Genomic DNA, 15,920 nt, shown 5'->3' with positions numbered 1-15,920 from the left:
TGACTTATCCATGTTTGTTACTGTACTCCATATCTCTTTGGCAAAGCTGTATTGCTGCCAAGCATATCCACAGGTGAGTGGATCATACATCAGGTTCCAATGGGACAAACGAGCCCTCAAGGACCTGTGATGGAGATGACCAGAAGGGTCCATGTTGTGTCCATGATGTCCCAGTTGCATGATGAAGGAAGCCTTGTAGGTTTCATCTTGGGAAATACAAAGGCTAGAGGAGTTCACCTCAACAAAAACTGAAGCCACATCAAGTGGAAATTGCCTGCAATGAAACTGGCTCCAACTATATTGGCAGCTGCCCCTCTAGATTCAGCCTCTAAGGTCAGAACTAAACCCTAGCCACCCTCACTCAGATCACAGGCAGGCTTGAGTCTCTAAATAATTCTCTGAGTTTCTGAAGCAAACTACATAAGGAAGTGTGGAGTCTCAGTGTGACTCAGTGTGACTCAGTGGGGTGCTTCAAAGTGCTGCCAACATTGATTTCATTTGATATAGAATCTGTAACTCTATTTCTACACAATATAGAAATAGATTGCTGCCTCTTCCAGGGATTCCGGGATGGAGTCAACTAAACCCCTAAGTGTTTAAACAATTCTTGTGAGGGTGGGTGCAATTTACCCCACACCTGGCCCTGCTGGGGGGGGGGGGCTTATCTCTCGAAATATTTCCTTTGTCAGACCAGAGGATGAAGCCCAAACTCACCCAGGATTCCTCTTTTTGTAAGAAGGCCCTCAGGCTGTAGATGGAAACATTTTTTCCACCCACAGCCATGCTTAGCAGAAATCTTAGTGGCCCAGATATGTACAGAGATAGCTTCACCCATAGTGAAAGTTAAGCAGTCTAGGCATTCAAGGTCCATCATTCTGCAATAAAGTTGCCCAGCAGGGATTGCAGGAGAAGAGTAAATTTCCTCTTCCCTGAAAACTACAAGATGAAGTAGTTTAATATTGCTCACATTTGAGACTGTAATTGCAACAAGTAACTGCACTTCAAAAGGCTGCTGTAGAATGCTTTGTTTGAACTGCAGCTCAGGGGCTCTCAAGCCATAACCTCAAAGCCACCCCACCCCCCAAAATTGTCCTGATGTAGCAAAATAAAAAGGCAGGTTTCCATTTTGGACTATTAAAGAACAATTTTATTGGTATAAATCAAACATTGTGTAATAAACTTCTTACTTGTTTGAAAAGAATTCTTCATGCACTGCATGTATTGTTCAAAAGGCAATAAGCTATAATTCAAACAAAAAATACTAGCAATTTTTCTTTCTGTGATTCTGGCAGACTTGTCAACACAGTTTCCATGCATACAGGAAAAAATGTATCTTTCGAGAAAGATTATTCCCACCTGTGCATTATCTTAAATGGGCCTCTCAGACTGAACTGTTCAACAAAGAACTTACTGCTCACACAGGCCAATCTTAAGAAAAATGAGTGTGGAGTTACAAATGTCTAGATCTGAAGTGCCTGTTACAAACACACATTGACAAACACAGAGCAAATATCTTGAGCTGAAGACTCATGGCTGCCTTGAGTTCAGATTCTGCCTGCCATTCTACTGGTTTATATCCCATATCTAGGACATTCCTGGAGCAAGATGGTAACCTAGGGATTCCCTTCTGTTTTCCCCACAGCCCAGAATTGCACTCGTATACAACTACTGACAACATGATCAGACAGCAGCTAGTGGGCAGAATTATACCCATGGCCTTTTCACTTGCCTTTGATTCCCCACTAGCCATACAAAGAGGCTGCAGTACCGCTGAAAAGCAAGTGCAGGGCCATCCTACTTGCCACTGCAAGCACAGAGAGACTCAGGCTAGTGCTTCACCTCTTTTTCTCTTCCATCCTCCACCATCCCCTGTTGGCTTCTGTGTGGTCTGAGCTACCTATGCCGTGGGATCCTGTGCCAGTGTTATCCTACATAGTGTACTAGCAGACAGCCCTCTGGTGCTTCGTGGCCCCCCAGCTACCCTTACTTGCCTACAGCCAATTCAGCTGCAACTTAAAATCCTTAAATGTGTGGAGAAAAATGCAGTGCATACCCCCAAATTGTAGGTGCACACAGCTAAAGAGGAAGCAACATATATGACAAATCAACAGGAGGAAAATATGACCAGTTACACTATCTGTAGTAGTGATTATTTGCTGAAGTTTAATTTACTGTTTACTGTTAGATTCTAATGGATTATTGAATATTGCTTTATTTGATATAAGTTGTTTATTTTAAAGTTATTACGACTTTTTAAATTGGATCAGATTGTTATTATTAATGCTTGGTGTTTTATATGTGTTGGAAGCTGCCCAGAATGGCTGGGGCAACCCAGCCAGATGGGTGGGATATAAATAAAAAATATTATTTTCATTATGATGATGATGAAGGGGGCTCCATCTTCTGATAGACACCCGAGGGCAGGGCTGCCAGTAGGTCAGACGTGCCTCTTTAAGAAAATGCTGATATTGGTCCTCTATTTCAAGTGAACCATCTTCCTGCACTCCCACCCCAATGTTCTATCAATGCAATTTCAGAATGTGAAGACTTTGTGTTCAAGATCCCTTTTGCCTTTAAAATTAGCCATGCTTGGTGAAGCAGAGCAGTAAAAGCTTGGCCATCTTTGAAAATTCATAATTGCCTCCTCCCACAGATATTGCACTGACATCCATCCACATAAGTTGCTAGCAGAAAGGAAGATAACATAGCCTTCCCCCCTAAGCCTGGTAGATTGCAAGGCCCTTGTGGGAGAACAAATGCATCCATTCTGCTAGGAGTTTCAAGGATGCCCCTTTAGGGGCTGCAGAATTGCCTTCTTGCCAGCTTTGCCCCATTAAAAAAATTGTGTTAGCAGAGCTCTGTGTATGCCTGGTTTTCACAAGAGCTCAGGAAAAAAGCATGGAATGTATTACTGGATACAGAATTTGGTATCCTGAAATAATCACCTTTATTTTATTTTTATTATTATTATTATTTTTAAAAAGATCCAGTCTTTATGGCTTTGAAGATACACTCAGAAGTGTGTGGGGAATGTGCATGACATCCTGGGGCAGCTTGGGAGAAATGCTAGATGCAGTACTGGGTGCAGAATTTGGCTTCCTGAGGTGCTTGGTTTTCATTTTTGAAAAGGCAAGTTTTCAGCCCTTATGATTATGAAGATATGGTTGAAAATGTGAAATGCCAGTTGAAATACCAGAAGCCAGAGGGGTGGCTGGAGAAGAATTCCAGCAGCTGGGATGAGGGCTTCAGTGCCCTGCATAGTCCTGCCCTCCCTGTGACAAGCAGGACCAGAATATAGTATGCAGAACTGTAAACACGACAATATTTTAAAAAATATATGAAAATGTGCATAATTTGTGCAGATCACACTTTCCTTAGTGCAGAATTTGGATTGTCTGTGTGCACAATTAAGTATACACTGCCCTGATTCCCCAGATCACTGTTCTTTTTGACAGTTCATGGGAATTAAACTCACAAGATAATACGGTCCCTCCTTAAGCAAATGCACTCCTACATCCAAGCAGTGAGCTGGACCCTCAAATCTCTTGGCTGTCCAGTTTGTGTCTTATTTCCCCTACCAAAGTCCCCATGGTGAAATAAGAAAGATAGTTGCAGGGCAGGGAGATAAAAGTAGTAAGGTTCTTGCTTCATCTCTGTTCCAAACCTCAGTCATGTGTAAGCTTCATTCTGAACAAAACCAAACCTTTTTAGAACCCAATTCTTTCCAACCACAAGGTTAATGTCAGTTGAAAAGACTTCCTGTCCAAACCTGGCATGCTTTGCTTTACATCCTAGTGAGTGTGATCAAAAAAAATAAACCACTTAATTTTGCTATCTTTCGGTGAAATATTAAACACTGCAGCTGGATTGGTTTTTGCATGCTGGGCATTACCCCCATTCCCAATAAGAAATTATTCACACTTTCTAGAGCAGTAAAACCTCCTTCTGGATGAGAGCATAAATCCCTATTACTTTAAACTCAAGCATTTTCTTGGGTTTCTGTGATTTTCCACTGCAGCTATTTTGATGTGCTAACAGGATGAGAAACACACAAAAGTGCACCTGATATATTCACACATACCAAGAAGAAGAAAACTACACATTTTACAAAATGGAGCTCTTGCACAAAGACCTGTTGAAGTGTGCGGGGCATGGCTGTTTTGACTTGTAGACATTCTCTAAAGCAGGAGGAGGAGACCTGTGCCCTCCACCAATGTTGTTGGTCTCCATTAACCTCAGGTAGCATGGCCAATGGCCAGGGATTATGGTAGTTGCAATCCAACAACATCTGGAGGGCCACAGGTGTCCCATCCCTGCTATATACCCTTCCCCCTGCCACCGCCTGAGACATTCCTGTTCTACAACAGAAGACAAGTTTTTCACTTAACATCAAAGTACCATGTGCTGTTTCCTGCTTAGAGCCCTCACCAGACCTGACAAATGAAACAGGAAGAATCTACATTCTTTTAGTTTCCTTTTCGTCAATTCTCTCATGTCAAAAGCTACTAACCACTCGCTGTCCAGTGGCACTTATTTCAGTTTAATCACAAATTACAACTGCTGTTGGTGACATAGCATCACAGTCTTTCACAGATCATCAAGCTTTCAGGGAAGGCAGCTTGCACAGAAGACTTCTCAGCCACTTTACTAGGCAGAACAGTGCAGGTGACAAAGTCCAGAAATCTCAGCCTTGCTTCACCAGCACCACGGACAGCACCCTGTCCTCTTCTGCGCCCACTACTGACCAAGAGCAAGCATTATTTCAAGTTATTGTTAATAACCATGTTGTCATGTATCTCACAATATGTGGTCATTTTCTTCCTCTTTCCAAAAGTAGAGAAGCTGTTTTTGGCTTCCTGATCCAGAAACAGAGGCCCATCTTTATTGGCAGGCATAGTAGGGGTCCCCGGAATATACACATTGTGCTGGTAATCCAGAGGGGACATGTGCTGTGAGTACACAGGAGCATACCGAGGTGTCCAGATGCTGTTTGAGGCACCAGGTGCCTTCTGGAGCTCTGTGAAAAGAGAAGATGTTATCTATTGACAGAAAGAAAATCTCAGGGGGATCACAGCACATCAAACATAGTCCCATTCATGAGATATGCTCCATCCAGTTCCCAATAGCATATCTGAGCTTCCATATGAAGTGTCTAAGACAGCAAAATAAAATCTTGAAGGGCTGGGACTGAACCACCCACCCCTATAAATCTACACACCATAGATTAGTTCAACTGGTAAAACAAAATATATGTAAATATGGCAAGAATTGAGCACTCCAAAGGAGTATGGGAGTTAAACATTTGATGGATGTATACCAACAGCTCTTAATTCACTATTCTGGGAATCCAAGGATCAAAACTCACCAGAGACTGGAGTGACCAAAGTGCGCAACCTGTCATGTTCCTTCTGGATTCCTCGACGAACTCCCCCTACATCCTCTAGGCTCTGTGAACTAAAAAAGAGGAGCAAATAAACAGAGTTATCCAAGATTAGGGTAAGAACACCTAACATGCTCCATAGCCATTGCTTTATGACTAAATGACCCAGACCAATCCCAGTACCTCTTCAATGTTGATTGCTTAGATGGCAACCAGTCTGTATTGGGTTGTTTCACCTGCAAATGAGAAAAAGCGGATGTTGAGTAGAATATCTGCCTTCATTACACTTGACCATAGGATGCTGTTCTGCCAGCCTTTTGTGTTTTTCAATAGGCATAGCAGCTAGCAGTGTTTTACAGCAGGGTCATAAAACATAAGGCACAGAGGCCTAATTAGGCCCCCTCAGGGTCTTCCGTACACACTTCAGGCAAATTATTTAACTACTTTCAGCACCAAGAAGCCATGACTGTAATAGAGCAAAGATGCAAATTCATAATGGCAGCTACTTCCCATACACATGGCTAATCCTGCATAATTCCCTCTAAAATAATGCAGTGGGGCTATGAGAAGAACAGAACAGATAAAGCATTGTACAGAGAAGAGCAAGGACTTTGATATTTGCCAGCATTGGCAAGTGGTGGCAGTGGTAGCAACCATGTTGGAGCCATCAGTGGAGGGGATGTGAACATCTTGGTGCTTGGGCTGGCAGGATTCGGAAACTTGCTTGGTCAGGTGTGACAATTTAGTGGGTAGTCAGTGGCCTGTGGGAATGGGGGGTTCGTGGCAGAGAGCAGAGAGTTGCAGAAGGATGCTTGGGACTAAGAGCATAACTGGAAGAAAGAGAATGGCAGTCAAGGAACAGCAGGGGGCATGTCAGGCTATATGGTGTGACAGGAGGGAAGTGTCCCTTGGGCAGAAAGGAAGGAGGCTGTGCTGCCCTCTGCTCCTCCAAAAGCCACTGTCATTTTCAGGGCCCGTGAACCAGACAGCACCTGGTTTGGAAGCAGGGGCCTGATTTCCATGAGTCCCAGTCAGGGAATTCTACAAAGCTATACAAGGCCCTGGGTTGTTAAGGTAAAGGACTGGACCATTAGGTCCATTCATGGCCAACTCTGGGGTTGCAGCACTCATCTTGCTTTATTGGCCGAGGGAGTCGGCATACAGCTTCCAGGTCATGTGGCCAGCATAACTAAGCCGCTTCTGGCAAACCAGAGCAGCGCACGGAAACGCGTTTACCTTCCCACCAGAGCGGTACCTATTTATCTACTTGCACTTTGACGTGCTTTCGAGCTGCTAGGTTGGTACCTGCATGCAAATTCATCCCCTCTTGCCTGCAGCAGGAAGTCATGATTTGCTGTATGTGAGAACCTGACTCATCCCTGAGCCACAGAAAGGACTTTTGTAACACCTTACAGTACCACGGACACCACGGTGTCTGTTCAGCAAACTCGGCTGCGATCATTCAAGTGTTAAGTAATGCAAAGTCGAGGAATCAAGCGATGTGCTTGCATGGAAGGATCAGCCGGCTTACAAGTGAAAGCTACTTTCAGAGCAAGTGCTCCTTTGGGTACTTCTTTCCTGTTTTCAAACGCAGAGATTTTAAAAAATGGGGCCCTCAGCTTGCATATCACATAGCAGAACCTGACTTCCTTAGGCTCCTCTCAGTCAGACGCTGCTTATCAGAAAGATTAGGTCGAGGGTGTCTCTTCTCGCCCGAAGGGAAAGGAAGGGAAGCCGCGTCTCTCGCCCCCACCCCCGCGCGCCTCTTCTTGGGGGTTTCTGCCGTGCCTGAGATCAGTTGCGGAAGACCCTTTCCGGGAAGCGCCGCTTAGAGCCCCTCCGCCGGGGCTGCGCTCCTTCCCACAGCGGGGCGACGAGGTCCCCCCGAGCCAGAGAGCCCCGAGCTCCTTCCCAAGAGGCCGCCTCATTGGTATTCTGCGTTTTCTCGGGCGCGCTCCGACTTGGCTTTTGCCGAAGTGGGTTTTTTTAATCTCGGTGTCAGACTCGCTGGATTGTGAAATGGAAGCGCCGCTCGCTTCGGCTTACTTTGAAAATCCCCAATTATTGTCCTATTGTTATGCGCTTTGACTTAATATGCCTGCCTCGTTAGCATGGGGGTCACGTACTGGGTACGGGAGGAGGAAACCTCCCTCTCTCCCTGCCTGCCAATGTGCCACCCTGGATGGATGGATGGAGAGGCCTCGCCAAGCGGGTCAGGGGCACTCCGCCCCGGGAGGAGATGAACCAGGGGGCGCCTGGCTTGGGAAAGAGCGGGGAGGGGAGGGCGAGGCAGGCAAGGGCGACTTCGGGGGCCAAGCTCCATGGTCCTCCCTCCTTGAAATGAGTCTTGCGGGGGGATTCAGCCCTGTCGCCTCTTTTCCGCGAGGGGGCTTTGGAGAATGGTGGCCCGGCCTCGGAACCTTCCCAGATCGCCTGCCCTCTCTGAAGCGCTTCTAGCCCACCTGCGCTACTCATGTGCCCTGCAAGGGAGTCAGCAGGTTGAGAAACGGGGAAGGGCAAGTCCCCCTGGCCTCTTGCTGGGTGATCCTGCTGCGTGGGCCTCTTCCTCCTCTGTAAAATGCCAACCTTTAACTCAAGAGGAATGAATGAATGAATGCAATCCTTCATGCCCTAAATATCCCCGGAGATGCTCCCAATACGTTTTCATGCCATCTCTTCTGAGAGACCACGGCCTGCTTGTCTCTCTGTCTTGCTGTTGGATCCTTCCGGTGAGAGGTTTATCACCCTCCCCCTCCCCCGCAGCGCCAGCCGCCTCCCTCCCCGTAGCGAGGTAGCTTTTGTGGCCTTGCTGCTCTCTCCTTGGTCCTCCCGAGGCGGAGAGGTGTGGAAATCAGCTCCGTACATCAAGTCACTAGGGGGAGTTTGTAACTGACTAGAGGAAAATCGCATTAACATATTAGACAACTGTGTCCAACGATCCAAGCGAAAATGTGAAAAAGGAAGACGACCTGTCTGCAGAATGACTTGTGCTCGTTTAAAAAGGGCTGTATGGTTAAAAGTGGTTTTCAAATGTTTGTAAGTGGATTATGCTTTTCATCCTCGTCCATCCTGGGTAATCGCGTTATTGAAATAGTATTTCATCGGAAAAAATTAGACGTTATTCATTTATATGCTTAACAAATGTTGACATAAAAATCTCTTTCTATCTGTCAAGGGTTTTTTATTTCCCCCCGCCCCCTCCCCGCAGCAGCCAGCCTATTCTGTTCCTTTTACACCAGCCCAGTGATCCGCTCTTTGAAACAGCAAGGCGTTCCTCTCCCCCCACAAAGCGCCTCCACCTCCCTCCGCTCGCCTGCCACCGACAGGAGCTCAGCATCAATTTCAAGAGGTGCCAGGAGGGCGGAGGGATCCTCAGCAAATGGGATCGTGGCAAAGGTAAGGAGGCGCCTCTGAAGGAGCCAAACACAGCACCAGGCAGGGCTGGTCCTTCCCAGGCAGAAAGATCTGTCAAGCCCAACGCTGCTTCTGCAGCAGCAGCAGCACCAGAGTAGTGCCGCCTTAACCCCTTCCTTTCCCCACAGGGATCGTACGAGGGGGCGCTCATTCTGGGGCACTATGCACGGGGAGATTCTCCTGCTCACACCCATTGAAAAGAATGGTACCTGGTCATTTATTTCAAGGAGGCTGGAGCAGGAAAGCCTCCTGGTGGATTGCTCCCCTGACAGAAGAAAGAATAAGCTAGAGCCCCTTATGGGGAGTTGTAGGCGCGGTGCATTTACCACATGACCACCGTTCAATCACTGCGATGTCCTGGGCCCGTCTCTGCAGCCCTTCTCTTCTCTGATATGGAATGTGATGTGTGTGTGTCGTGCGTGGGTGCGTAAGAAAGAGAGGAGGGAGGGAGAGCTTGTGCACGCTTATTCCGAAGAAAACCCCAGGGAATTCAGTGTGACTTCCCCCCAAGTAAGTGAGTGGAGGCTGGTTGCTCGCCTCTACCTGATTCTCTCCTCTCAGCCAGAGGGAGGGAGTGAAGGAGGGGTGGTTGACCCCTTGCCTTTACGGTGAGCCAGGGACCCCCACGCCAACCTCGCGCCTTTCCCGCGGGCTGGGAGAGAGACCTCGAGTGGGAGGCAGCCAGGGAGAGGGGGGGGGGCAGAGACAGGCAGGCAGGCAGCAGCAGCGAGACGAGCCGCGGGGCCGTCAGGCGAGGGGAGCTGTCATCTCTTTCGACAGAACCGGTCCCAGATTCCTCGGCGCGCTCCTCGTCTCAGCCTTAATGGGCGCTCGAGTATCACTTCTGAGCGCTTTCCGCTCGTCCCACTAATTTAAAACGAGCCTGACGTTTTCAAAATAATTAACTAAAACGGCAAGAAGCCTGGTGGAGAATTTTTTGCTGTCTGATGGTTACTAATCTCGACGCTGCCACTTGATCAAAGGGCCGGGTAATTATCTTTAAAAAGTTGCTCAGGAATGAAAAGATTTCGCCCTGCGCGGATTTATTTTTTTGAAGACTGGGGCGGGCGGCGGGGGAGGGGGCGTAGAGTTGCCTAATCATTTTCGAGGGACTTTCCGGACACTTTTTGGCACAGCTTCCCCCTCCCTCCCCAGAGGTTACCTGGCTGGAGGGCTGCAGAGAATTATTGGCCAAGCGGGGCGTCTTTCCCTGAGCTGGTGGCAAGTTGTCCGGGACTTTCTCGTTGTTCCTGGGAGCGGCCGGGCTGTAGGGCTTCAGGAACATGAAGTCGCTCTTGGCCGACTCCGGGGTGAGGCAGACCTTGTAGCAATAGCCAGGAGGCCCCCCCACGGCCGCGCCCTCCCCGCAGTTGGTGGCCCCTTTGTTGCCCGAGGGGACCTGGGAGTTGTGGATGTGGTTGGAGTTCTTGAAGATGTCCGTCGGGGGCCCCGAGGGGTCGCAGGAGCAGCAGCTGCCGCCGCCCCCGCCGCCTCCGCAAGGCGGGAGCGAGCAGCCGTAGTCCTGGAGGGTGAGCCGGTCCTTGTGGCACTTGACGGCCGTGAGGATGACGATGGCTACCAGGAAGGTGAAGGAGACGGAGCCCAGGGACACGATCAGGTAGAGGGTTAGCGTGGAAGAGGCGGACTCGGGCCCCAGCGGGAACTCGCTGAAGTCCGACAGCACCTCGGGCACGCTGTCCACCACCGAGAGGAGCAGCGACACCGAGGCCGAGAGCGGCGGCTGCCCGTTGTCGCGCACCTGCACCAGAAGGCGGTGCCTGGGCGCGTCCTTCTCCAGGAAGGCGCGGATGGTGCGGATCTCGCCGGTGTACAAGGCCACGCTGAAGAGGCTGCTGTCCGTCGCTTGCACAATCTGGTAGGAGAGCCTCGAGTTCTGGCCGGCGTCCGCGTCGACGGCGGACACCTTCCCCACCAGGTAGCCCGGGTCTGCCGAGCGGGGCACCACCTCCACGGCCAGCGAGCCGTTGCGGGGCACGGGTGCTACGATGACCGGCGCGTTGTCGTTCTGGTCCAGCACGAAGACGTGGACGGTGACATTGCTGCTGAGCGGGGGGAAGCCGGCGTCCTGGGCCAGCACTTGGATCTGGAAGTTGCGGATCTGCTCGTAGTCCAGCGAGCGCAGCGCGTACATATGCCCGCTGTCGGAGTTGATGGAGACGTAGGTGGCCACGGGCATGCCCTGGATCTGCCCGTCGGCGATGGAGTAAGACAGGTAGGAGTTCTGCTTGCAGTCCGGGTCCAGGGCGCTGACCGAGCAAATGGACGCCCCGGGCGCGTTGTTCTCCATCACGTAGACGCTGTAGGAGGGCTGCAGGAAGCGCGGCGCGTTGTCGTTGATGTCCGACACATGGACGGTCAGCGTCTTCCTGGTGGCCAGCGCTGGGCTGCCCCGATCTCGAGCCGTGATGCTGATGTTGTACTCCGGCACAGCCTCGCGGTCCAGGGGGTCGGTGGTCACCAGGGTGTAGTAGTTGTGGAAGGAGGACTGCAGCTGGAAGGGCACGTCCGGCGGGATCTCACAGCTCACCTTGCCGTTGTCCCCGGAGTCTCTGTCCAGCACGCTGATCACGGCGATGACGGTGCCAGGAGGCGCGTCCTCCAGGACAGGCGTGGAGACCGAGGTGAGGGTCACCTCCGGCGCGTTGTCGTTGACATCCACAAGATGCACCAAGACCCGGCAATGGACCGCGACGGCGGAGGGGCCGCGGTCCTTGGCCTGCACGTAGAGCTCGTGCAGGTTAGCTCGCTCATAGTCCAGCTGACCCTTCAGGCGCACCTGCCCGCTGCGGGGCTCCACGCTGAAGAGCTCTCGGACCCTCGGCGGAGCGTGCCCACTGAACGAGTACTCCACCTCGCCGTTGGTGCCCTCGTCCAAGTCGGTGGCGTTCAGCCTGATGACCAGAGTCCCCTTGGGCGCGTCTTCCGGAAGACTCACCGTGTAGGAGGATTGATCGAAGACGGGCACGTTGTCGTTGGCGTCCAGCACCGTGACCACGACCCGAGCCGTGCCGGAGCGCTCGGGGATGCCGCCATCCAAAGCTGTCAGCAAGACCCGGTGGCTGCGCTGCTGCTCGCGATCCAGGCTTCTCTCCAGCACCAGCTCGGCGAACTTGCTGCCATCGCTGCGGGTCTGCACCTCCAGCGAGAAGAAACCGTTGGGGCTGAGCCGGTAAGTGCGCAGGGAGTTGGTGCCCACGTCCGGGTCCTGCGCGCTCTCCAGGGGGAAGCGGGCGCCGGGCAGCGCCGACTCCGTCACCTCCAGCACATACTCTTGCCAGGGGAAGCTGGGCGCGTTGTCGTTGATGTCCAGCACCTCCACCTCGACGCGGTACAGCTCCAGCGGGCTCTCGATGACCAGCTGCAGGTGCAAGAGGCAGGCCCCGCTGGCCTCGCACACTTCCTCGCGGTCGATCTTCTCGTTGACAAAGAGGATCCCGTTCTCCAGGTTCACCTCCAAGTGCTGCTTGCTGCCCGCCCGGGACACAATGCGAAACCGCCTGGCCGACAGCTTAGACACATCCAGCCCCAGATCCTCGGCGATGTTGGCCACGAAGGCTCCGTGCTCCAGTTCCTCGGGCACCGAGTAGTGCAGCTGGCTCGCTGCTGGCGCCGGAGCCAGAGCCAGAGCCAAGCAAGAAGTTAGCAGGAGCAACAGCTCCAGCCTCGCGCAACTCCAGCCTGCCAGCCTCGGGCCGAGCCGGGGCCCCCCTGAACCCCTCACCCAGCGGGGAGTCCCGCCGCCTCCATCGGGAGAAGGCATCGGTGGGCTCAGCGCGGACGCGGCAGAGCACTGGCGCCGCCGCAGCTGCAGCCTCCGCTCCCGCCCTTGTGCGTCTTCATCATCAATGGACTTGGACTTCCAACTACTTTCGGCTGGCAGGGGGAGCCGGCAAGGGAGGACCCGCCTGCCATTTCAGCACCGCATTGGTGGACAGCGCCGTCGAGCCCGAGCCCGAGCGGCTGCGACGAGGACGGGCGGAATGGTTAACCCTTTCGTAGCCGGCGGAAGCGACGTGGGGAGGGGAGAGAGAGAAAGAGAGAGTGTGTGTTTTAATTCTTATACCCAGGAGGCTGCAATCATTTCCATGCGAGAAAAGGTCAGGTACCTTCCCAGCGTGGCGCGGTGTATTATCAGCAAAGCGAGGATAGCGTAGAAGCCCCCGATGAAACAAATTGGCTGTGGCGGAGAATTTGTGGGTCCTGAAGAGCAGCAACCCTAGTTGGCGCCGAAGCTGGTCTCGCTCGCTGTCGCTGGAGGGGAGGACCCTGCTCTCTCCGGGTGTCTCAGCTTCGATCTCTTCCCAGAGAAAGAAAGTTCATTCCGCGCGGGGATGGCAGGAATCCCCTCTCTTCCCGCCCCTGTTTGCTACAGCAGCATCTCCGGCGTAGATTAAAGAGCCCTCAAACACATCGAAAGCCAAATCCTCCCTATCCTAATATCAGACTCCACGCATGGATTTAACCTTTAACAGATGGTTAAGCTTCTACAGAATTGATTACATTTTCCTGCACACCGTTTTCCTTGTAATGCTGCTTTGTTTTTGTTTGTTTTTTAATTACCAGAGAAGAGGATTACATCCCAGACTGCCGGATCAAGGCTGATTCTATCAGCGCAGAGTCATGGAGAAAGCGCCCTCCCCGCCTCCCCCCCCCCCCCGCCCGCCCGCCAACACGCCTCCTCCTCGCTCTCGGGCCGCCGGAGTTCCCAAGTGCCTCTAATGCCGCCGACTCGGACGGCGAGAGCAGAAACAGCGAAAAGCGCCTGGAGGAAGGAGGCTCCACCGTGTGGCTGCTCTACAGGTTTTACATTAACCTTTCCGCAGCAGAGTGGTCCAGGCAGGCTGACACGCCAGCCACAGGCGTAGGTGGGAGGCTGAAATAAATTGACTGCAGTCCGCTGCTCAGGACCAGCTCTGCGTGTCGACTGATTCTGCTCCGGTTTGCGCGGCAGGTGGGGGTGTCCTCCTCCTCCTGCTTTTTGCCTCCCGGTTGTTTCCCTGATGTAGGTACAATTACGCGGCGTGGAGAGATAAGACTTCTGTCCGCAGCCTAACCGCGAGGCGTCGTTCCTGCGGATTTACGCCCCTTGGAAAACAGCGGGGCTCAACCGGTTTGCACCGTGCTACAGAACTTCAGCCGAGCTGTGGTCTCCCGCGTGACAAGGAAGGAGGGATGGCAGCTCTTGCCCCACCTTCCTCTCTATATCAAAACGAATTGTCTTTTCAGGCCCAATTCCAACACGTTTGCAAATAAAGTCCCGACGACCTAAATGGGACTTATGTCTCAGGGCAAGAAACCCGTCGAGGGTCCAGGCGTCGCTCCCCTTCGCTTCCATCGTCCCATTTGATTGGTTTTTTGATGGCCTGGCTTCTCCGAGGGCCACCCGCACTGAGTCTCCTCCATTAGGCTCTCTGTCCCGCGCTAAACGCGAGGTTTCTCCAGCAGCATCTCCAACCGAGCACCTCGGGTCTCCTCCGGGCAGGAGGCTGCTCGCGTATCCCCACTAGTCCCAGTTCAGGCAGATGAGGACGGCCACAGGCTTCTCCCGGCGTTCCTTAGGGGGTGTTGCGGAATCCCACGGAGCCCTCCGAGCAAAACCTCCCCGAGCTCGGCTTGATTAAAGGCGGCGGGGCGAGGGAAGGATAATCTGATAACAATCTACTTAAGGGATTTGGAAGAGGCGCAGATTTCAGAGGAGATTGAGCCCTGCACTGATACTGAGCAGAACACAGATCCGGCGAGAGGCAGCCAGCCGCTCTCCTCTGCTCGCCATCTCGCCACACACACAGCACCCCCACCCCGGATCTTCTAGCCTCTGTCCGACGCCGTCCTTTTTTTGTCCACCACAGTGAAAATCACTTGCGGGGAGGGGGGAGGGGAGGAGGAGGACTGGGCGAGGATACTATATTGGGCGTCCGGCTCGAGGGTTAAGAAAGGCAAAGGGTTCAGCCTAACTCCGAGAAAGGAGGAGAGATTTAGCTATGGGGCAGTCGAGCTACAGGGCAGTAACAGCACACCTCTACTTCGGGGGGGGGGGGGCTGGGCTAGTCGTGATGAAGACACCTCTCACTAGATTGATCTTCCCGGTAACCCGAGGCAAGTGGTCAGATGTGTTTCATCAGCGCAGGTTTACGGACACAAGGCTTTCCACTCACTGGTGCAACACATCCATCTGTTTACACACTGCTCTTTCTCTCTCTTCAAAAGTAAAACACTGGAGACAAACTTAGAAATAAATAAAGTTTATTTCATCCCTCCGCCCTCCTCTAAACACCCGCAAGGCAGTTAAAGAAAAAACAACCCTATCCCCAAACAGTGCGTAATAAAGCACTCTAGCAACTCACTCCAGCTGCATACCGTGGGGAGCCATCCATGAACAGCTAAATTGGCTGCCAGAAATGGAGTTTACCCTTGTTTGATCATACATGCAATTATGAAGCACTTATTCTACACAAGAGGACGAGAGTCTGCACTTACTTTGAGTTTTCACTCTTTTCTGGATTTTGGTGGGGAATATCAGGGTGCTCTTATAGCTCTGCAGAGAAAATAACGCCTAGCCCGGCACTGCTTCGTTTGCCACACACACCCAATTCCCTGGTTCCCGTGGGCTGCTTCTACCCTCGCTCCACCATGGAACTTGGAGGTCCCCACCCCGCTCTTCCATCGGAACCCAACGCTGCAGCTCCAGAACTCTCACGCATCGCTTGAGGAGACAGGGGCAAAGGATTTACCGGTAGTCGGTGGCCCTTGGATCTGACCAACTGCCAAGGGTGCAAACGAGCATCATCTGCTAGTTGTGCAAGAGGGTCATGGAAACACTCAGGACCTGAGCTCCCGAGGACAGGAAACTGCGGCCCGTTGGAAGGGTTTGGACTACAACTCCCATCACGCCTGGCTGTTGGCCATGCTGGCTAGGCACGATGGGAGCTGCTGGTCCAAAGCAGGCTGTCTTTCAAGCCTCTTTCAGGCCCAGACCCTACATCTAAAGCAGATTTAAAGTCCATGGCTTCAGCCCGCACCCAAGGATCATGGGAACTGTAGTTTGTTATGGATGTTGGGAATTATAGCCCTGTGGAGGGGGGGGTAAACAGTTCCCAGGATTTGT

At 52.0% G+C, this 15,920-nt stretch overlaps 1 protein-coding gene across 1 annotated transcript; it reads right to left on the bottom strand.

Annotated features, from left to right (window-relative positions):
- Positions 1-950: 950 nt before the first annotated feature.
- Positions 951-13,379, bottom strand: LOC307219927 (protocadherin-10-like). Its single transcript, XM_079983494.1, has 4 exons — positions 9,957-13,379; positions 5,564-5,616; positions 5,366-5,454; positions 951-5,017 (listed from the first exon to the last, which is right to left on the bottom strand). The coding sequence occupies exons 1-4, from the start codon at positions 12,573-12,575 to the stop codon at positions 4,758-4,760; spliced, it is 3,021 nt and encodes a 1,006-aa protein (XP_079839620.1). The 5' UTR covers positions 12,576-13,379; the 3' UTR covers positions 951-4,757.
- Between the last annotated feature and the right edge of the window lie 2,541 nt (positions 13,380-15,920).

This window comes from Podarcis cretensis (genome assembly GCF_951804945.1).
Source record: "Podarcis cretensis genome assembly, chromosome: 7".
Classification (NCBI taxonomy): domain Eukaryota; kingdom Metazoa; phylum Chordata; class Lepidosauria; order Squamata; family Lacertidae; genus Podarcis; species Podarcis cretensis.
This window is presented reverse-complemented; position numbering and strand designations above follow the sequence as displayed.

Bases quoted from the DNA above. Each gene is read 5' to 3' on its own strand.
- LOC307219927 (XM_079983494.1), bottom strand. From the start codon at position 12,575: ATGCCTTCTCCCGATGGAGGCGGCGGGACTCCCCGCTGGGTGAGGGGT. The intron at 5,617-9,956 runs GTAACCTCTGGG...TCTCATTTGCAG, and splicing joins CTCTGCAGCCCTCCAGCCAG to GTGAAACAACCCAATACAGA. The intron at 5,455-5,563 runs GTACTGGGATTG...CCTCTTTTTTAG, and splicing joins AAGCAATCAACATTGAAGAG to TTCACAGAGCCTAGAGGATG.